Genomic DNA, 22785 nt, shown 5'->3' with positions numbered 1-22785 from the left:
ACTCAATAAAGGTCACAAATAACAGTGCTTATCACAGTAATAAACTATTAAATGGTTAAATGGTGAAACAATTTCTTAACAATTTAATAAGCGACACTAGTAAAGACATTATTAAACATTACTACATTTTATTGCTTAATAATGTTGTAAATAATAATGAATTAAGACATTACTCAAACCATTTGTAATAATTAATGATGTCTTAAATATTAATGACACTAGTTTGTTGTAACTATTGTTAATTAATGTACCCTTATTAAAAAGTGTTCTTTTTTTCTTAGATAATATATTTCTTTTCATAGATAATAATGAATATATTAGGTACGGTATGGATCTGCCTTCAGGCTTTATTTAGACATTTTAGCTTCATTTTAGGCATTAAAAAATATAACTATTTTAGCCATATAGTATGGTGTTGTCCTTTTATTATTTTATCATTAGTTTTATACATATATGTGGCTATTTTGTTTTTAATTACGTAATACAACACAGTTTTTAAATTGTTGCAAAAACAACCAATTTTTAAATTGGTAACAATAAACAAACAAACAAACCATAAAACAACAGCTGAAACAACAAATACATGTACAATAAGTGACAAAGGAAGCAGGAAACACAGGGCTATAAATACAACCACAAGGCAGGAAAGTAAACAGGGAACACATGGAGTAAGTAACGAGGGGGTGGAGCTACAGATGAAACACAGGTGAAGGCACGAGACGGGACGGAGACACAGAAGAACACACAGCAGAGCACATGGAGGAGATAAACAAACAGAAGGGCAGTAAAAACAGAGAAAGAACAGGGCCAGGACATGAAAATACCTGACGTTTGTACTACAACACATACTACTGACTGGTGTTTCAGTTATTAGTCATCAGTCATAGTTAACATTTTTAAACAAACCAGAATTAAGGTATTCAGAGTTCTGCATAGTTTATTGGTTCAAATGTAAATAAAGTCATTCACAAAAGTAGATTCCAGTCAGAATGTTAATAAATGAAATAGTTGCAAATGAGCTGTGGAGGTACATATATAAAATAAAGCACAATAGTGCCCAAAAAAATAATTAAAAACATTAAATATTAAAACTATATTATGTAAACTACAGTATACCACTATAACTAAATCAGTTCATATTTCAGGCAGATTCTCTGATGTTAAACTGAATTTAACTCAATTTAAGTCAAATAGTAATAACAAATCAAATATCAGCACCTACAGTGGACTTTCTATATAAAGAATTACCAATTTAAATTTCTTTACACTATCACAATACTCTTTAAATTACAACTCAGATTATCTTTCTCAGCTAAACAAATGAATGTACCTCAAAAAAAAAACACAGAGAACTACATTAGAAGTCATCACATGATTACAGCAGTGCTTTAACAATAGCATAAACTAAACCAAACAGAAGGCCAGAGGTTAGGCCACTCCCCCCAGAGCTCAGCCTATCACCATACTGGTCCAGCAGCTGCAGTGCGACGCCATTGGTCCATCCAAATCCCAACTAAAATGAAAACACCAACACAAACCAGGTTAGTTAAAAGAAGGAGTGTAGAAAGCATGAACAGTGCAGTGTCTCTCATAACTAAAGCCACCACAGGTCTAGGTATAGTCAGTTTAGCTGAACTGTCAGACAGCTAACTAGCTGTTAATGAATCATACTATGATTGATCATGTGGTCTGATTATGTTTTGCTGTTGGTCACATTAACAGATATAGTGTCTAATGTTAGAGTTGGCCAATATTTGATGTGAGTCTGATGTTAGAGTTGGCCAATAATGATCAAATTAGCCGATAGCCAGCCAGGTAACATTAGCCAAGTTATCTAGACATACTGAATCCCTCAGCTAGTATTATAGTGCTTGGTCTTTGGTCAGTGCTGTCATCACATTTAGGTATTTTTCTGGACTAAACTGTGTCCAAATAGTGTTTAAAAAAAGTTATTACACTTAATGTACAAAATGAATAAACTGAGAATAGTAAGGAAAAATCTGCTCTGCGTCTGGTCCTCCAGGCTGCACTATAAACTCAATGAAGGCAGTCTGAGACACTGGGTCTGGGGGAATAGCACACACTCTGCTTGTAAATCTGACAACATGGTGGAGGAATATTCAGTTTTTCACACAACATTCCCAGCTAGACTAACATTCTCAAAACAAAAAAATAACATTTTAAAACACTGAAGCAAATAAAGTTGCAGCAATGTTACCAGAAGATTTAAATATGTTCAACAAAAGCATTTTAGAGACCTTGCAGTAAACTTGGATTAAATATTTTAAGAATGTTACCTGCAACATTCAGAAAAAGTTGTTAGCTGGGATGTTCTATACAGTCAATGATTAAAACTTAACTGTAACTATCCTGTCTAAATGCAGAGCCTGTGTTCAGTATCAGCTCATGCATTCGCCTCTTTGTAAACTCATTGGAAACGTGCGTAAATTTCCTGACCCTCTCACCTCGGGATAAAACAGCGTGGGATAAAACGGCGTGGATTAAAATGAGTTTGCTGCTCATCCTCTGAGTCACACTGGTTTTTCCCCGTGAGCGTGCAACAGTAAATGAGATACTACATCTCTGGAGCCGTTTCACTGGGCTGCAAAACACACTTAATTCTACTCTAATTCCACACGGGATTAAAATGATGTCTCCCTAGAGCCGTGATTGGGATGCGGGAAGAAATATGAATATCTAAATATGATTATAGCGCCAGGACCTGTACTTCATATTCTCCACCTCCTCCAGGTTTCCCATCTCCACTGACATCGTACTGCGAGAGAGTGACAGAAAAAAGAGAGAGATTAAGAGAGAGAGAGAGAAGGTGAGAGAGGGCAAGAGAGAATGAGAAAGATAAAACAAACAAGCTGTAGCAATTACTGTAGCACAGCTCCTGACAAAACACATTCAGCACAACATCATATAGCTATAGCGGCCTGCGGCACACGCTGCTCAGTACCTGTCCCCTCAATTGCTATGATATATGGCCAAAGGTATGTGGACACCTTACCATCACATCTGTATGAACTTATTTGAAATCCCATTTAAAAAATATGAACAATGAGTAATATGTTTTGGATGTGTTTGGATTCTGTAGCATGAACAGTATCATGAGGTACTAGTAGACCAACCGCTTGATCCCAACATTATCCCTCCAGACACTGTTGGAACTATGCCAAACAGTGATGTAAAACTTCATCAATTATCAACAGTTAGTGCTGCTGGCTGGACAATAATGTCCGGTAATGACCAATGTGGAATCAGTGTATCAAAAAAGACATCCCCAGCTATTTCACAATAGAAGTTCTGTTTTCATCTTTCCTTGGTCTGTTTCCGTGTTTTCCCTAGCTTGTTTGTTTTCCCTCCAATGCGCTCTTTAGCACATATCTCTGTTTTGTTGCTTTCTTGTCTCCACCCTAGCCCCGCCCTGTCAATAGACCCCTAGTTATCCACAGTATATGTTCTAGGTGTTTCTTTTTTCCTCAGCTCTACTTTTACCTGACCCTCAGTGTAGCTGGATTGGTATTGGTTGTTATCTTTATTCTGTTTGATTGACTTCTGTTTTTTATTACTATGATGGCAAAAGTGGGGCTTTTGGGAGACTGAATCAAATGAACCAACTGATTCGTAAAAAGATTCAAACAGCAGACCTAGGTCTTTTTTATGATCCTTCTATTTCACAAATGCTAGTGGTTTAATAATATATAAGCAATAAATAAAAATTGAATAATAATAATAATCAAAATATGAGCAAAAATTATAATAATCATATTTGTTACAAATAATATTTGTAACAAAACAGTTACAATGGTTTTCATCTCTTTTAAAATGTGGTGATGATGTCGTGTATCATGTTCACAATAAACACAGCTCTGCGATCTGAGATAAGATTGTTTAAAACTAATTTAGAAACATTTGAATACAAAACAATCTGATCTCAGATGCTTGAACTTAGGCAGGTACCTTAACAATACAAAAATTATTTTAAATGTTTCAAAACTGTGTGACATAAAACTGATCGAATCGAAACACTGTGATTCAAACTAATCGATTCAGTAAGAATCTGATTTTTGAGATTCACTAATTTCCTTTGTCTAGACAGTCTTTTGTTGTTTGTTTTCTAATCTTAGTACTGTTTGTTACTTTGTTACTTTTCTGTATGGCATCTATTAAAACCTCCCTGCATCTGCGCCCTGCCTCCATGTCTAAATCATTAGCAGTGCTTACAGTTGGCTAGGGCAGATCTAGCACATTTATCTAAACACATTCTACTGTCAGTTTTTAATTGGTGGAGATTGCACAGATCACCATGTAACTAAGAGGGGTGTCCACATACCTCTGGCCATATGATTTATAAAGAAGGAAGGAGAATTCATTTAGTATAAAAACAAAGTGAAACCAGGGATAAAAGGATTATTTGTATATCTAACGATATCAGGCAGTTTTCAGATCAAATATTCAATATGCATTTAGCTGGAATTATTCTAATTTAAAGTGGATCAGATTATGGGATCCATATTTTGCAAACTGCTGAAGAAAACAGTCAGGTCACAAAATGCTGCAGTTCCTCATTTAACCACTAGAAGTCAAAGACTGGAAAGAAAGATTACTGGCGATTACTATTAGATTGATTTTATAATTCTTAATAGGGTATAACTGTATTATGTGAAAAAAAGAGACTTTTTACAAATGGATATCTCCACTACAGAGATGATAAAGGTATTCACCTTCTCAAACATGGCTTTATATTTAACATAAGCCAGCCAGTTGGTTCTGATCCACCGCTGGGCTAAATCAAAGGCTAGCTCTTTGCCGTCTGTGGAGTCGAGCTGGGACAGGCCTGAGAGAGAGAGAGAGAGAGAGACAGGGACAGATGGGAGATGAGCTGCAGAGTTTTAATTAGATCAGTTACACTAATCATACTTTTAAAAGATGTACAAAAGTTCAATGGAGGATTTTTGGTATGGTACTCAATATACAGTTTTTTTGTAATTTGTAGTTTTGTGTTCTATCTGATCAGACACTCCAGGATCAACCCATCTCCTAATTACCACATTATGTATGTGTGTTTATTGTTTAGTTATCAGTGACGTCCAAAGCAGAAATTATATTGTGAGTGGACTTACAAACAGGTTCTAATGGGTGCACAGGTTCTAAAACACACACACGAACACACACCAGCAGTAAACGGACATCAGGCAACATGATAAAAGACTATAGGCAGCTATAATGTTTACTACATTAGATACTGTGGCTCTGCTGAAGGAACAAGGTGGCACCTTGGTGCTGATGTCATGTAATGCTTGCAATTAAGCTAAATGTTTTGCATAAGAGCAGATTAGATGATGGTTCGAATCCCTGTCATGCAGCTTGCCATTAGCTGCCAGAGCCCAGAGAGAGCACAATTGGTCCTGCTCTCTCTGAGTGGGTAGATGGGTAGCCCTTTTTCCGCTCATCACCCCTAGGGAGAAGTTGATCAGCACAGGGTGTCTGTGAGCTGATTTATCGGAACTGAGTCACTATGCTTTCCTCCGAGTGCGCTCTGATGCTACTCGGCAATGTTGCATCAGCAGCAGTTTGAAAAGAGGCTGTGATTGGCTTCACATGTTGGAGGAGGCGTGTGCTAGTTTTCACTCTCCTTGTGTTGAGGCATCACTAGTGATGGGGGATATACAGCTGACTAGCAGCTGAATGGGTGGGACAATTGTCCAAATAGATCGGGAGAAAAAAAGGGAGAAAATAAAAAAATAGAAAAAAAAGAACAGATTAGAAGAAATTTAGAAGATCCAGCCCCAAACAAAAAGCCATACAAGTACGCTCATATCAGACATTTCAGCATATTGGCAGAACAGGATTTCTGCAGTGCATCAGACCTGTATCACCCAGATATCCTCACCCTGCCCGTACCTTCTATAACCATGTGCTGGAGGGGGGGCCAGGCATTCGGCAGATCCCACTGCTGCCCACTGTTAACCAGAGAGGTGGGGATACCATTCGGGTAATCCAAACCCCCACTGCCCTGAGGGAGAGAGAGAGAGAGAGAGAGAGAGAGAGAGAGAGATAGAGAGGGACAGAGAGATAATGCTGGGTAAAGTGTGCCATCTGCTGGCCAGCATTGTGCATTTCATCATTCTAGGAGAAGAGATTTTAAATATAATTTAGATTATGGTATGGTGGATAAAGCTTTTTGCTGTTTATATGAGGATTTCGCGTTTATCCATTTATCAGTGGTGCTCAAAATATGAAGACACACTTATATCACACCTAAATCAATCAGATCTTGATAAACAAAAGATTAAATTTGAAAGTATTCAATGGAAACTACGTCAGACTGGCTCTTAAAGGGAAAGGATGATAGAGTCCTGGGCAATTATCCTCCTAGATGTGGATCTGGCACCTGGACAGTCTGTGGAATAACTTAATAAACCATCACTGATTGTGGAAACTTCACACTAGACCTCAAGCTGTTTGGACTGTGCGTCTCTCCACTCTTCCTCTAGACTCTGGTCTCTTGATTTACAAATGAAATGTAAAATTTACTGATGGTCAGTGATGGTTTGGAGAGTCATGTCATATGCTGGTGTTGGTTCACTGTGTTTTATTAAGTCTAAAGTCAGTGCAGTGTTTTCTCTGAAAATCTTACAGCACTTACATTTACATGCTTCCCTCTCCTGACAACGTTTATAGAGATGCGGATTTTATTTTCCAGCAGGACAAAAGTACTACTTGGTCTTATATAATATTCTCATTTTTTTTGAGACACTGATTTTTTTTTTATTGTCTGTAAGCCATAATCATCAACAGTAAAAGAAATAAACATTTAAAATTGATCACTCTGTGTGTAATACATCTATGTAATATATGAGTTTCCCATTTTGAACTGAATTATTGAAATAATATAACTTTTCAATGATATTCTAGTTTATTTTTATTTATCTATTCATTCCTGTTTTTTAGTTTTTAGTTCATTTAAGATTTTTTAAATGTATAGTTTATTGATTCGCTGTTAAAGTAGTACAGTAGGAAACGTGTAATGAGCTCAGATTAAATACGCTGCTCATATCGTTGTTTTCTTTGTGTACTTTGATAAAGGTGCTAATTAGATCAACGGAAAACAAAGCGCAGTGTTTATGTTTATCTCTGACACTCTTTAACACGTTTCACACAACAGTATTTATATTCATAAAAGCACGCCATCACAGAAATGCCAAAACACCAGTAATATCATAAAACAGCAGAACTGTCCTCTAACACCGGAAGCTGGAGGTTAATATTTTATCTTCTACCAACAGAAAAAGGTTCTGGAACACAAAAGTTCGTTCCCAGCTAGAATCAAAGCATAGGAGGTTCTTTAGCATGAACTAAGAGCCGTTGATGATATATTCTTTGCCATACAGTATCTTCTGTTCCACCAAAACTGGTGCAACTGTGGAGTGGTTTGCCAAAAAGCACCAAAGTTCTTATGAGTCTGAACAAAACAAGTTTTGTTTGAAAAGGGCTATTAGTGTACTAACCTGCCAAACCCACATTATTAATATTAGTATATTGTATACACAGCAGCCAAAAGTGCCAAGAAACAAAGTACATAGACCTTTTTACCTTACTTAATGTGAAATGTTGGTTATCTATACTTTACTGGAGTAATTCTTTTTCAGATGACTTTTTACTTCTGCTCTTTACATTTTCACACAGTTTTCTGTTATACTTTCTACTCCTTACCTTTTAAAAATAGCCTCCTTGCTCCTATTTTATTTCAGCTTGTTTTCATTCCAGCTTTTTATCATTCAAAAAAAAACCCAATCCAGATAAATCCAGAGAAGTATAAACATTTTTCATTCTGACTCCCTAATGGTTTATACACACTCCAGCAAGAACATCCAGCAGACATATGTAGTCTAGTATGAGATTTCAAAATGTCCCAACTAAGCTTCTTTAATATATTTGCATTGAACTAGAATGCATTCATTTTTAATGAGCATATATGCATCTGAAATATGATGTAAAAAAAAAAACGAATATCAAGTGAATATCAAAATTTTTAACATTAACATTTTCATATAACATTATAGTCATTATGGATTTTAGAAAAATGTGTTATGGGGAGAAGGTAGTCTCTATAGGCTTCTTTGCCATGTCCTTAGTTTTGTCATTTTTTTTCCCCTTACATTACTTTTACTTTTATATTTTAAGTAGTTTTAAATCCAATACTTTTACACTTTTACTTTAGTAAAAAGCTTAAGTTGATACTTCACCTTCTACAGAAGTATTTTAAACCTTAGTATCTACATACATTTGGAACAGAGTCATTGTCTAAAGCATTCTTATGAGAATCGTTCGCATCAGATCTCTATTTTTAAACTTCACAACACGATTCAGTAAATTAAGTGCCTGTACAGCAGCAGAGGCTTGTGGGAACCGACCAATTTGTCCGGTTCATTAGTGGACAACAACAACCGGGAAGCTCTTTTTCTATCAATGTTTAAAAACACTATATATCATTTTTACTTCACACTAAACAGTCTCTGTTCAGTGAAATTCAGCCAGGAGGAATCTCCCAGCATGCCTCAGGCTCTGCACATGCTCAGCAGGCACGTCCTGACAGTCTGTGTTTATGACTGTATTAACTATAGGGTGCATTTACTGAAGAAACTGAGAGTGATTACAGCTCAGCTATAGCTGTTGCTAAGGTGTTGTATTTGGATGGTGTTACCATGGCATATCTCTGTTGGTCACTAAGGTGTTGCTAACTGGCTGTAAAGGTGTTGATGTGATATAGGTGTTGGTTGCTAACGTGTCACTATGGCATAGCCATTGGCTGCTAAGATGTGGTTTGTCGGTGCTAAGATGTAGGTATTTGTTGCTACAGGGGTAGGTATTGGGTGCTAAAGTGTTGCTAAGTTACGTTATGTGTTGGTTGCTAAGGGGTTGATATGATATAGGTGTCAGTTGTTACTATGTTAATTGTTAAGTTTCTATGTTATTTTGTGATGTGGTTGTAGCCTGTGTAGCTTGGTGGTTAATGTGTTAATCATATTCTTTAGCTGTTTGTTGCTTAGATGTTGCACGGTGGTTGCTAAGATGTTGCTATGTAACAGGCACTTGTTGCTATGGGGTTGCTCAAATGTTGCAATGTTACATGTGTTGGTTGTTAAGGTGTTACTATGGTATAGGAGTCAGTTGTTCCTATGTTAATTGTTAAGGTGTTTCTATGTTGTTTTGTGAGGTGGCTGTTGTGACGTGTTGCATGGTGGTTACTATGGTAATGATATATTTTATCTCTCCGTTGCTAAGGTGATACTTTGCGGTTGCTAAAATGTTGCTATAGAATAGGCATTCATTGCTAAGGGGTAGTTGTTGGTTGCTAAAGTGTTGCTATGTCACATGTGTTGGTTGCTAAGATGTTGCTATGGTATAGGAGTCAGTTCTTCCTATGTTCCTATACTTATATATCTGTTCGTTGCTTGGATGTTGCTTGGTGGTTGCTAAGGTGTTAGTAGGTTGCTCCTATACTATTTAGTTGTTTGTCACAGTTACTGTACTTTAGCTGTTTGTTGCTATGGTGTTGCTAAGTGGATGCTGGGTTGTTGTGGAAGAGGAGAAAAAAACACTGCCCCACACTAAAACTGATTAGCTGACTCACTGCTAAGGTGTTGCTAGATGGTTGTCAACTTGTTGCTATGGTACAGTTGTTGGTTGCTAAGGTATTGGTAGGTGATTGCTAATGTTTTGCTATGCTATAATTGTTGTTTGCTAAGGTGTTGCTAGGTGCCTGCATGAGTCCTACTACAATATGATATTCCATGAGACATGGCAAAAGTCATAGGACATGATACTAGTTTCTGTTCCATGACCTTTTGGCATGTGGGTGTAGATTTGACAGATGTTAAAACGTGTAATTCTGAATAATTCATCCGAATAGTCTTCGAGTTGTTGGTGCACTCACTCTGAGATACTGCAGGGCCAGCTGTCCCATGCCAGGCTGGGAGTGACACCGTGCCCAGAGAGGACTGAGGTTAGTTGGGTAGAAGGCCGGGTGCCTGGCACTGCTCAGCAGATTGTAATCAAACCAGGCTCCCTTCTCTGCATCCCAGAATACACTTTCTACCCCCTTCAGCCTGGCAGCAGCAGCCCGCTCATACTCCAGCGCCTTCGCCTCATCACCTGCGGGCAACAAAGTGGGAAAAACACTTATTAAATATATAAAATATATAATATTAATATTAAATATACTGTAAATTAACAAATACAGCACGCCAATACAACCCTCACATGATTGGTATCGTAATGCTGAGTAATTTTACTAGCTAAAAAAGGTCATTATTGTTATAACATATTTCTTTTGCCCCAAGATTAGCAGAAACAAGTAATTCTGTATTGTTTTTTGCACATTTATGTCAGAAATTAGTGTAGTTTTAAAGTTAAAAGAGGTGACTGCAAACATTTGGACATACTTTGTAGCTTTGAATAACATTTTTAAAGAAAAGTGTTGCTATGGTGTCTGTGATGGTTACTAAGCAGTTGCAAGGTGTTGCCATGGTATCTGTGGTGGTTGCTCGGTGGCTGCTACGGTGGTTGCTTTGGTATCCTTGTTGGTAGCTAGGTTGTTTCTAAGTGGTTGCTAGGTGGTTGCAAAGGCTATGGTATCCATGGTGGTTGCTTAGTTGTTGCCAAGATGTTGCCATGGTATCCATGGTGGTTGCTAGGTGGCTGCTATGGTGATGCCATAGTGTCTGGCGGTTGATTTGGTATCCTCGTTGGTAGCTAGGTTGTTTCTAAGTGGTTGCTAGGTGGTTGCAAAAGCTGTGGTATTCGTGGTGGTTGCTGTTTTGTTTCTGAGGTGTTGCTAAGTGGTGGCTAGGTGATTGCTATGGTGTTGCTAGGTGGTTGCTAAGTAATGTATTTGCATAAATCAAATTGGTTACTAAGGTGATATGGTTGGTTGGTTGGTTTCTCGCTTACCCAGGATCCTGGAGAAGGAGGCCAGGAGGAGTTCATTGCGGTAAAGCAGGGCGTTGAGCTCGACAGGCAGGATGGAGCTGGTGCTGGTGTCTCCGAACGTGCCTGTGTTCTGACCCGAGCTGTCTATGTACCACCGCGTCGAGAAGTCCCACCCAGACTCAGCTCCTGCTTTCAGATCTGCATACAGCTTCTCCTGAGCCTCTGAGAGAGAAGAACAAAAACCCATGCATTTTTTTAACAAGATAATGCAGAACCACATGCTGCACACATTACAAAGACATGGCTGTGGAAGAAGAGAGTACAGGTACTGGATTGGACTGCCTAAACATGTGTGTTTAGAAAATGTAAGACTATGAGTTTATTACCTGCTGGTAGGCCTTCCGCCAGCTCTGCATCGTGTGTATAAGCCTCAGGCCTGCAGACAATAAAACACAGAACATGAGCTGAGTAACTGCTGTAACAGATGTTTAGAATTGAGTTATTATCAAAAATTATTCAAAAACATATATAAATGATTCAGTAGCTTCAGTGTAACAGGTGTTTGAAGGAGGTAATTATAAAGGTATGTAATTATCAAAATCTCAATATTACAAAAAATTGGATGCTATGTAAATATATGAATAAATGTAAATAAAATAAAATATAATGATTTACAATCTCATATACCCATATTTTATTCACATCAAAGAAATACAGCACTGAAAAAAAAATGTTTTTCCTTGATTTTACCAAATTAAAAACCTCTGGAATATAATCAAGAGGAAGGTGGAAGATCAGAAGCCATCAAACCAAGCTGAACTGCTTGAATTTTTGCACCAGGAGTGTAATAAAGTTATCCAAAAGTAGTGTGTAAGACTGGTGGAGGAGAACATGCCAAGATGCACGAAAACTGTGATTAAAAACCAGGGTTATTCTACCAAATACTGATTTCTAAACTCTTAAAACTTTGAATGAATATGAACTTGTTTCTCTGCATCTATTTTGTTATTTCAGCCATTTCTCATTTTCTGCTAATAAATGCTCTAAATGACAGTATTTTTATTTGGAATTTGGGAGAAATGTTGTCTGTAGTTTATATAATTAAACAACAATGTTTATTTTACTCAAACATAAACCTATAAACAGCAAAATCAAAGAAACTAGAAACTGAAGTGGTCTCTTAAGTTGTTCCAGAGCTGTAGTTGTTGAAAGAAGACAGTCTAGAATATAACATATAAAATAATTAGTCAGAATGGACAAATGGCTGAAAATTACCATTTAAAATTAATTTGACCAGTTATCCATTTTGCCTCAGTCCATTTCAAGAGATTTTTCCAGATTTTCTAAATCATTTGACGTTGATATTATGGGCTGTAGATTGTAGGATATCCAAAGTCTTAAAAATGTAATGTTGAGGAACATTCTTCTTAAATTGTTCTATAATTTTTACATGCAGTTTTTCTCATATTGGTGAAGCTCCACCCATATTTGCTTCTGAGAGACTCTCCAAAAATAGTATTTTTTTTTTACCCAGTGATGTCACTTAAAAATTACAGGCTGATCAAATATGGGTCTATGAGATTTTCCAATTATTTCTCACTCACACTCATTTCTCACTCATCTTTTCCTATGGTTTCTTACCTGGGCTCACCGGCCTGTACAAAATACCGATTCAGCAGATGCTCAGTTCCATTTATTTCCACAGCAATGGAGCGATTCTGCATCCAGAAATCATACTCCTTCTCTAACGTGGGGAAGGCCTCCCTGTAAACCCAGCAGCACATTGTTATACTCCACTAACTTTACAGGGTTGCTATAAAACATCCTCAGTGATTAACTGTAAGAGAGTTACCTGATAAACTCTGCGTCTTTAGTGACCTCATAGTAACTCTCCACCATCAGGCAGAGGAATGGCGGCTGGCTGCGGCGCTCATAATAAACTCGACCTCCGTTTGGTACAAAACCATATCTGTAGAAAAAAAAGGTTAATTAAGCTGATTCATGTCTGTAAAGCCATTTCGCTAAAGTATAGCATTTCAGTTTAGTTCTTGAACCAGTTCTATTTGTTCTCAGCGGGAATCGAAGTATACTAGGTTCTGTTGGTGTGTATGTTTGTTCAGGAGCACCACCGCTGTGCAGTGCCCTCCATTGATGACATCTGATGTGTAATTTTGATGGTTCCACTAAAACTCGCTGAATCATGATCTGGTTTGCTGAAAAGCACCACGGTTCTCATAAGCCCGTGAGGAACTGATTCAAAAACCAGAGTTCTTTTGGTGCAAAAGCGCTACCAGACAGAGGCCCAATCCCATAACTGTAATTAGAAAAATAGTTTCTTTCAAAGTCAAAAGAGCACTGGATGATCATCTTCACAGATTTTACTCCTGAAAACTGTTTATTTGGATGAGTAAAGTGCTTTTGTTTATTTACAGTAAGCTTAGATTCCTGAATTTCTCCAGCACTAAGGCTAGAGCATTAGCATTAGTGGCTAACCACTAGCGGTAGGCAGCTAATGCTGCTTGACAGCGCTACACTGAGAAACCCTGAGTGCTCCAGTAAGCTAGGGCATTATTAGCTAGCACGGTTAGTGGCTAATGCTAATGCTGCTCCAGCAGTGCTAGCCGCAGTTAGCAGCAGACTACAGTCCGATAATGCTCACCTCTGAACAGGAAAATAGCTGTTTGCAGCTAATGCTAATGATACTCCAGTCCCGGTGCTGGCGAACCAGAGTTCTTTTGGTGGAAATGCAGCAAACCAGTTAAAAATTAATTTTGCAAACCAGAACGGTGCCAGTTTCACATCAGTGGAAAAGCGCTATGGCTGGGGTTCTATGTTGTTCTTGTGTCTGCGTGGGTTTCCTCCCACCGTCCAAAAACATGGAGATCAGGTGAATTGGATACTCAATATTGCCCTGTATGCCCAGATATGGATTGGCACTCTGTCCTGGGTCGGTGCCTTTAATGCCCGATATACAGTGTCCCAGCTGAACGGAGGTTTCCGGTTAAGATTAAGCTGTGTGTGATTGGCTTCCACTTCTCACAGGTGTTTGCAGTGTCAGAAAGCACCTTGAAGAAGGTTAATGGTAATAAGCTCACCTGTTCACCATGTACAGAAAGTTCTGGATCATTCCTTTAGCAGTATCCGTCATCTCAGACAGAAGAAGTCCATTTAACACCCAATATGAGTCCCTGCAAGATGAGACAACAATTAAATAATGATTGATATCATCATATTGAATGATCAGAGGGCTGAGCTATGCTAGGGTATGTTGGGTGGAGGAGCTTCTTAACCTAGCATTAGCATTCATAAGCTAAACCCCTAGCAGCATTATGCAGTGCCCAATACACTCATAACAGCACCAAACACTTACTACTGGTACTGTGTCCCGTAACTTTTGCCATGTCCCACATTAGCTAAAGAACATTGCACTGATCAATGGTAAAAGTTGGCGGGGTCTCCTGTATTGAATGTGGATGTGCTAGAGATTCTGCCAGAGTCGCTTTCTTTGTTCATGTGGATCGTTCTAGCCAGAAGCTGCTGGTCACCATCATTACACTGCACTGCACTGTCCACTGTGGGTGGTATTATCAGTGTTCAATTAGTGCTCCCTCACAAGATAACATCTCACAACTTATACAGGTGCCAGGGTTCCCCGTTTACGTGTGTGTGTGTGTGTTTGTGTGTGTGGCATAAGAACAAATTAAAACACAGATAAACTTACCGACTATTGATGATACAATACACAGTGCCACCTAGTGGTGGAAGTAAGAACTGCTTAAACTTTACTAAGACACTACAGTGTGTGTGTGTGTCCTCTTACCAGTAGTAAAACTCTTTGAAGCGCCCCCCTGGCACTATGACAGGGTTTGGGACGTAGATCATAGAGTGGAGTTGGGGATTGTCTCGGACGTCCGTGCTGATCTGAAATCAGTCAGAACAGAGAATCTTTAGAGATCAATCATTAGGAATAAAGATCAGATATCTGATCTGCAGCTTTACTGTACTGACCTTCCGACCCAGAGACTTCCACAGACCATGCAGCTCCTCAGCCCAGCCACGAAGAGTTGGGTCGGAAACCTTCGACAGGAATTTGGGCCTGAAAGATGATTAAACAGTTATGCAAAGATCCTTTCTTACATCCTGATATTTTAAACAAATATTGGGAAAAAAATCTGCATTGTAGATGAATACTAAAGTCATCCAAACTATGAAGAAAAACGTGAAATTATTTGTTTAAAAAAGTGTTAAACGAACCAGTTTTGTACACCTTGACTGGATTTTCTCAGTCAGATTTATGAGGTATAGTCACCTGCAATGGCTTTTCAGTTAACAGCTGTGCTGAACTTGTTAAGAGTTAATTACTTGAAATTCTTGCCTCTTAATGTGTTTGAGAGCATCAGTTGTGTTTTAAAGAGGTAGAGTTGATATACAGTGAAAAGATCAGTCAATCCGAAAAAGTAGTAAAGTATCCTTTAATGCAGTCGCAAAGACCATCAAAAATGATACGATGAAACTGGCACTCATCAGGACCTCTCCAGGAAAGGACAGAGTTAGCTCTGTTGCACAGGATAAGTTCATCAGAGTTACCAGCCTCAGAAACAGCAAGTTAAGAACAGCACCCCAGATAAGAGTCACCTAAGTGCTTCACAGAGTATTTTGGTTTGTTTAACACTTTTAAGTTACTTTTAAATGTGTCCCTTTACTGTGTCTGGATGACTTTAGTATTAATTTATAATGTAGAAAAATAACAACATAAAAAACAGTGACTGAGAAGGTGTGTACACATTTTGACTGGTTCTGTAATTAAAAAAATATATAATGCATTATTGTTCCAATTTTTTCACACTAAGCATGTAGACCAGCCTGACCAGCACAGGTTAATCAGCATGACCACTTTCATCCAGCTGGTTGACCAGTTAAACCAGTAAGATCAGGTGGTTGACCAACAGACAAGATAACCATAGTGAGCAACATGACCAGCAGTGATGTCAGTAACGCGTTACTTAGTAATGAGTTACTCTAAGCTGACCCTTTTTTCAGTAACGAGTAATCTAACGCGTTACTATTTCCAATCCAGTAATCAGATTAAAGTTACTTATCCAAGTCACTGTGCGTTACTCTCTCTCTCCACCTCACACTCACACACAGACACACACACACCGCTCCCTTTCCCGTCACCTTTACAATCCTCCCGTCTCTCTCGCGCTCGGCGTGTCTTTAGTTTGCGACTGTTCTCATTTTTATGCCAGTTCTCGGGCTCCCTATCTCTTTATAAAGGCGTTTTTTTCCCGGCCGCGTCCCAATTCACTAGCCAGGGCAGCGGTCTGCACAGATCTGATTGGCAGAGGAGAGCGTTTGAAGATTTTGTGGCGCAGAGCGCGTATACCGTAAAGACAAGAAAAGTTCTGAGGCTTTAAATGAACGCTGTCAAAATTAAATACTTTTCAGTAGTTTACTGGTTTGGGTTCGCACTGGACAACGTCTGAGTCCGGACCCGGACCGCAGTCCGCATATATGTGATCCCTGGCCTCGACCATATACACGGTTTTGTTTTATAAAACCCCTCCTTGCTGCCCTGCAGAGAACAACAGGTTCAATGTTAAGTTTTACAGTGTTAAATATTGCAGGTCAAGAAAGACTTTCTTTATTTTTCTTTTTTATAAAAACAAGTATTTATGTTAAGTGAAATCAAGAAAGACCATATTTTATTTTTTATAAAAAAAAAGTATTTATATTAAGGTAATTTAAGAGAAATGGTCTTTTATTTTTATACAAAAAAATATTTTTTCAGGAAATAGTTCAACTTTAAATGTCTAGAGATACATTGTTGCTGTTAAAAATGCATTTTCCAGTAAAGGGAGTATTGGCAAAACTGGTTATAATGTTTATGTTAAGGCGGCGGGAGGTGGTGTCTGCAGCTGCTGAAAGTAACTAATAAAGTAACTTGTACAGTAACTTAGTTACTTTTAAAATCAAGTAATCCATGAAGTAACTAAGTTACTTTTTAAAGGAGTAATCAGTAATCAGTAATCGGATTACTTTTTCAAAGTAACTATACCATCACTGATGACCAGCATCACCAAAAAAACTGGTTGACCAGCAAGAACAAAAATAACCAAAATCAAATGCCAAAAAAGCTTTTTAAGTAGTATTGAGTATGTTCTTATGTACAGTAGCAGCTTTTCAAACTGTTTTTACCATCAAATTGAAGCAAAAAACAGCAGAACCTGGTCTTCATGCTGATGTATTTTAGCAGATAAGCATTAACTCAGTGTTTTACACGTGGAAAGACCTCTCTTACTTCTCATGCCAGTCGGGTGGAGTCCACGGCTCAAACTCCTTCCCATCTCCTGCAAAATACGTCTCCACAAACACCTTCAGCTCAGGGGTCGGAACCGCCTGACCCGGAAACTTCTGCGTCAGATTGGAGAACGCTTCTAATACCAGTTCTGAACAGAGAGAGGAGATACAGAGAGAGATCAGCAGTGTGCTCAATCATATCTTACACAATATATTATAATACACAGTAATATTGTAACATTGTAAAAAAACTAATTGTGATGAACATTATTCAGTAGTACTTTGAAATGTTTATCAGTTTAATTGTCTGACCGTTTTCAGGCTGTATTGCAAAATAGAAAACTAGGTGTATGGTCCAGCGGTCTAAGGCGCTGCCACTATGAGCAGGAGGTCGCAGGTTCGAACCCCAGCTCATGCAGCTTTGCCATCAAGCTGCCGGCGTCAGAGGGAGCAAAATTGGCCCTGCTCCCTCTGGGTGGGTAGATGGCGCTCTTCCCACATCACTCCTACGGTGATGTCTGCAGCACAGGGCGTCTGTGAGCCGATGTACCGGGGCCAAGCTGCTGCGCCTTCCTCCAAGCGCGCTGTGATGCTGCTCGGCAATGTGTTAGTCTTCACCCTCCTGGTGTGTTAGGGCATCACTAGTGATAGAGGGAGTCCTAATGAGTGGGTTGGGTAATTGGCCGTGTAAATTGGGGAGAAAATGGGATAAATTTGAAATAAAAATATAAAAAAAAAAGAAAACTAGGTGTAAAACTCCATCATTTATTTTTAAAATTAGACTGAAATATTGTGATACTAATATAGAGCCATATCGCCCAGTCCTAATGCAAACCCAGAGCATAAGCAGAGAGAGGCAGAAGCAGAGTGATGATCAGTACCGGGGGCGGCGGTCAGCTTCATATCCACAAAGGCCTTGTTGTCATTAAACAGCTTAGCAGACTGAACCTGCCGGAGCAGCTCTCCTGTACAGTAGATCTCACTGTACAGATACACACACACACAGACACACACACACACACACATATATATATATATATTATATATATATATATATATATATATATATATATATATATATATATATATATATATATATATATATATATATCAATCAATCAAATGCAGACTGTGGTCACCCATACACAAATGTTATATATGTACAATATGAGATGTCTGACCATAAATTAATATTATAAAAATATTATTAGTTTGGGACTGTTTTGATCTAAAATGAATTCATAATCATGCCTGTATATATAATGACTTCTAAGCACCTGAAACGAGGAGGCTTTGTAGAAAAATGATTGTAATTCCTAAACACATCATATGATATATATTTGTTTTTTGTTTAACAGAAAATCTACACCTCAATAGCATCTCTGTTCATTCAAATCCAGTGGGAATCCAGCTATATTTAATCACAACATTAAAAAGCATTAGGTTGTGCTTTTGAGTGATTTTTTTTCGTATAACTGAAGTAGCGAACTTAAGTAGATTTAAGTATGTGTTTTTTAGACATAATTTTTAATACACTTGCAGTACTTTCTAAATGTACTACTTTGCGAATTAGTGCACAAATTTTATACACCTTAATGCTACTGTAAAAAAAACTACACTAAAACAGTATTTAATGCCAAGAAATATTTTATTTTGTCAACAAATACATTTTATGGAAATACAGAGAAAGTATATTACATTGAAAATGTACTTTTAGTATTCTTTACCTAATTAAAACATACTTTTAATGCTCTTAAGTAAATTTCTTTTCACAAGAATACATATACACACATACACATATTCTTGTGAAAAGGAAGTTTACTTAAGAGCATTAAAAGTATGTTTAAATTAGATAAAGATTTTCAATGTAATGCACTTTCTCTGTATTTATATACAGGCAAAATATGAATAAATGAATAAGTATTCAGGTATGTAAATCACACATAAAATGATCCTGAAAAAAGCCTGGACTTAATTTTTTTTAAAGTAAGGTACACTGGGGTCACTGATGTTGCAATAATGAATTAAGACTGTTTGTGATCATTAAAAAAAGATAAGATACTTTCTCTTTACTTAAATAAGGAGATCATAGATCAGGTTATTAGAACTGTACAGAAAGAGCAAATATAATAGTGATTAAGATCATTTCTACTACTTCTATTATTAATAATAACAATATAATGTGTACACAAAGAACTCTACAATAAAATACAAAAAAATCTAAGTTATTGTTATTAAAGGGTTAAATTGACATTCATGAAGCAAAACACAGCATTAGATCCCATAATCTGCTGTTTCTTGGTGAAGCTCCCTGCTGTTCACTGGGTAAACAAACTGTTCAGTTAACAGATAGTATCTCCACACTGTAAAAACAAAACCGCTCTATAAACTGAACTTTACTCTCTCAGATCTGAAGGTGAGGAAGATAACTCACCTGTCACATGGAGGAGGAAGAGCAGCTTCATCAGAGCTGAAGAAGATCAGGAAGATCCACAAACAGAGTCTCCACATGTTTACAGTAGAGCAGGAGTAACGATACACCAGCCTGGACTGATCAGAACAGCTGCAGTCTGATTCCAGAACCCAGAAGATCCCAGCCCAGGCTGTACAGCACTATCAGACAGTCAGGATGACTTTATAGTGCTATAGAGGTAATTGACTGATAGAGGATAGGGGTGTGTACAGTACAGTACAGCTCAATCCCACTTTCATTCAGCAGATTAAAGATCACTCACATCACCTGATTACTGATACTGACTGTACATGTATATATTAAATTACACAGCAAAATAAAATAAAAAAAAACAGGAGATGAAGCCTGGTCCTAGATTTTATGTAGAAAATACTGTGTAATCCAAAACCTACTAGTCCAGCAATTTTGAAAGCCTTGTTTCCAGAGGCACTGCAAAAACTCCAGCAGCTGTAATCTATTTACACACTTCTCTCTCTCTGATGAAGACTGAGGGGTTTCTGATGGGGTGGGCGTGTCTTTAGCCATTTCCTGAATGTCTATTGGTCAGTTTCAAAGAAGAGAGGAAGTGGGGGAGAGCAACATCCTGTTTACATTGCTAAATAAAACTGCTAAAATGTCACCAGGTGTAAAATCCTAAATTAGAATATCCAGGCATCAATTCATGACCTTAAACTCGGTCATACTTGGGTTCTGCAGCAGGACAATGATCCGAAGCACACCAGCAGGTCCACCTCTGAACAGCTAAAAAAAAATAATAAATAAATAAATAAAATGAATTATGATAAAAGTCTAAATTGAGATGCTGTGGCGTAATCTTAAACAGGGCGCTTATGCTTAAAAACTCTCCAATGTGACTGAATTCTGTAACAGACACAGTTCTGTAAAGAAGAGAGGACCAAAAATCCTCCACAGAAATGTGAAAGACTCGTTGCCAGTTTTTGCAAATGCTTTTTCACATAGGGCCAGGTTGATTTGGATATACTTTTTGCCTTAACAATTGAAATCATTGTTTAAAAAGTGTTTCTATATTAAATCAGGGTATCTTTGTCTCATATAAAAATGTGTTTGATAATCTAAAAATTTATGTATGATCAAAAAGCAAAAACCAAAGGAATCTGTAGTGGGCAAATACTTTTTCACACCACAAAACAAACCAATCAGTGTTGGCTCTGACGATTGGAGACAAACAGTAGCAGCACAGTGAAAATTCAACTTTTGGTCTTTCCTCATGAGGACTGAATAATGAAGTACCATCCAGAAACAAAGCATCAAGCATAACATTATCTAGTTTTCAGCTCTACTGATCATACTTTTGTTCTTCTGTAGTTTCTCTGCATACTTTATCCTCCTGAATAACCGTGGTCACGACCCACAACAGAGCAGCTACTGTTTGAGTGATGGGTCATTAGTTCTCAGCACTGCAGTGACACTGGCGTGGTGGTGTATGAGGTGTTAGTGTATGTTGTGCTGGTATGAGTGGAACAGATATAGCAGTGCTGCTGGAGTTCTTAAACACAGTGTCCACTCACTGTTCACTCTATTAGACACCCCTACATAGATCACACAGGATCCTACTAGCTAAATATTTCTGGTTGGTGCACTATTTTCACTCCAGCAGAGACACTTCTGTGTCTGATCCAATCATACCAGTATCCTGTACTTGATTGGTGAATATATAAATGTATATATACACTGATGAATGAAGTAATACATTTCAGCACAGTTCTTCAAAAGTACCATAAAAGAACTCTAGCTAATAAAAAGTGATCTAGTTGTTAATTATTCCTGTCCTCATCCTAATCTATCTCTGATGGGAAATAGCTTACTGAGCAGTACTGCACTGATAACACAACACTAATAAATATACGTCACAGCCTTTGATTTGTAATACTACCTGCATTTTTATAATCCCTGTCTGACTGGGTGGAAACACAATAGCAATACACATGCACTGTGTTCACAACTATAAGGAAACTATATGCACATTTTCCTTCAACTCCAATCTGTAGAAACCTGAATGCTCATTAGATTTAAGCCTATCAGTTTATGTGATCAGTATCCTATATCAAGATGTTAATAATTGTTAAGCAGCTTATTTTCCCCAGGCAAAATGGACGAAAAAGGAGATTCAACTTACTTTAAAAAGTCAGAAATTGTAAAAATGTCTTTAAGAAGGATTCAGCGCATTTGAAATTGCCTGTACTGGAACCGGATCGAAGAACCAGTGTTTGGTTGCAAATCGTTGCTGTCCAATAAAAAACAAGTATGCCCATTTTTATGGACTTTTAGTTACTACATAATTTGAACAGACAATCGGTCATTTACACTGTCAAAATGCCTTGATTTTGCTGTTTTGGAGATACTCATTTTTTATTGGACAGCAACAAAACATGGTTGCAAGAAATGTTTTGGGGGGGGGGGGGGGGGGGGAGGGCACAAATTAACCTGCAGCCTACCTGAAGTGCCCAGAAGTACAAGCTGTTCAGTGCTCAGAGACATGGCCAAGGTTAGGAAGGCTGAAACCCTACCACCACTGAACAAGACACCAAAACATATATGAAGACAGATCTTACAAAGGTTTTATGGACTGATGAGACAGATGATGAGAGTGACTCTTGGCTGTGCAAATGGATGGTTTTGTAGCTGGATCGGTAATGAACACAAAGCTCTACTTGGACTCAGATGCCAGCAAGGTGGAGGTGGAGTACTGGCTATGAGCTGTTATTATTAAAAAGGAGTTTTTTGGACGTTTTTATGTTAAAGACGGACACAAAATCTTCCAAATCTGCAGTGTTTTTTTTTTTCTTTCTTCTGTTATTTGTAAGTGCCGGAGCCTTTCCCATTCTATTGTTTTCATGTTAATAATGCATATTCATTCCACCTGAAAACACAAGCCTCCATGTTCAACCAGTATTGCATCAATTTTTTGTTTCAGTTTTGTTGGCATCTCAAATTAAAGAACCACCTTGTAGATACTATGCTCAATTACCCTGATAAGGAGCCAGAGTTCATTGGGACCAGTATAAATCAGTATCAGTAATTTATTAACCAATAATTTATAGTAGGGTTGT

At 37.9% G+C, this 22785-nt stretch overlaps 1 protein-coding gene across 1 annotated transcript; it reads right to left on the bottom strand.

The window, feature by feature from the left end:
* Positions 1 to 919: 919 nt before the first annotated feature.
* treh (trehalase (brush-border membrane glycoprotein)) lies at positions 920 to 20282 on the bottom strand. The gene is made up of 15 exons (XM_022679764.2): positions 19676 to 20282; positions 18123 to 18223; positions 17243 to 17390; positions 14950 to 15037; positions 14762 to 14862; positions 14037 to 14129; positions 12794 to 12910; positions 12583 to 12705; positions 11328 to 11377; positions 10963 to 11163; positions 9947 to 10164; positions 5911 to 6022; positions 4731 to 4843; positions 2723 to 2776; positions 920 to 1513 (listed from the first exon to the last, which is right to left on the bottom strand). Exons 1-15 carry the CDS (start codon positions 19750 to 19752, stop codon positions 1376 to 1378), a joined length of 1734 nt encoding a protein of 577 aa, XP_022535485.2. The 5' UTR covers positions 19753 to 20282; the 3' UTR covers positions 920 to 1375.
* Between the last annotated feature and the right edge of the window lie 2503 nt (positions 20283 to 22785).

The sequence above is a fragment of the Astyanax mexicanus genome, chromosome 9 (assembly GCF_023375975.1).
Source record: "Astyanax mexicanus isolate ESR-SI-001 chromosome 9, AstMex3_surface, whole genome shotgun sequence".
Lineage (NCBI taxonomy): Eukaryota > Metazoa > Chordata > Actinopteri > Characiformes > Acestrorhamphidae > Astyanax > Astyanax mexicanus.
The sequence above is the reverse complement of the archived record's forward strand: the minus strand, read 5'-3'. Positions and strand labels throughout refer to the sequence as shown.

Coding starts and splice junctions, on each gene's coding strand:
- treh (XM_022679764.2), bottom strand. CDS start 19,752: ATGTGGAGACTCTGTTTGTGGATCTTCCTGATCTTCTTCAGCTCTGAT. Junction 18,224..19,675: donor CTTCCTCCTCCATGTGACAG/GTGAGTTATCTT, acceptor GTATCTGTACAG/TGAGATCTACTGTACAGGAG. Junction 10,165..10,962: donor CTCCTTCTCCAGGATCCTGG/GTAAGCGAGAAA, acceptor TGTTGCCCGCAG/GTGATGAGGCGAAGGCGCTG.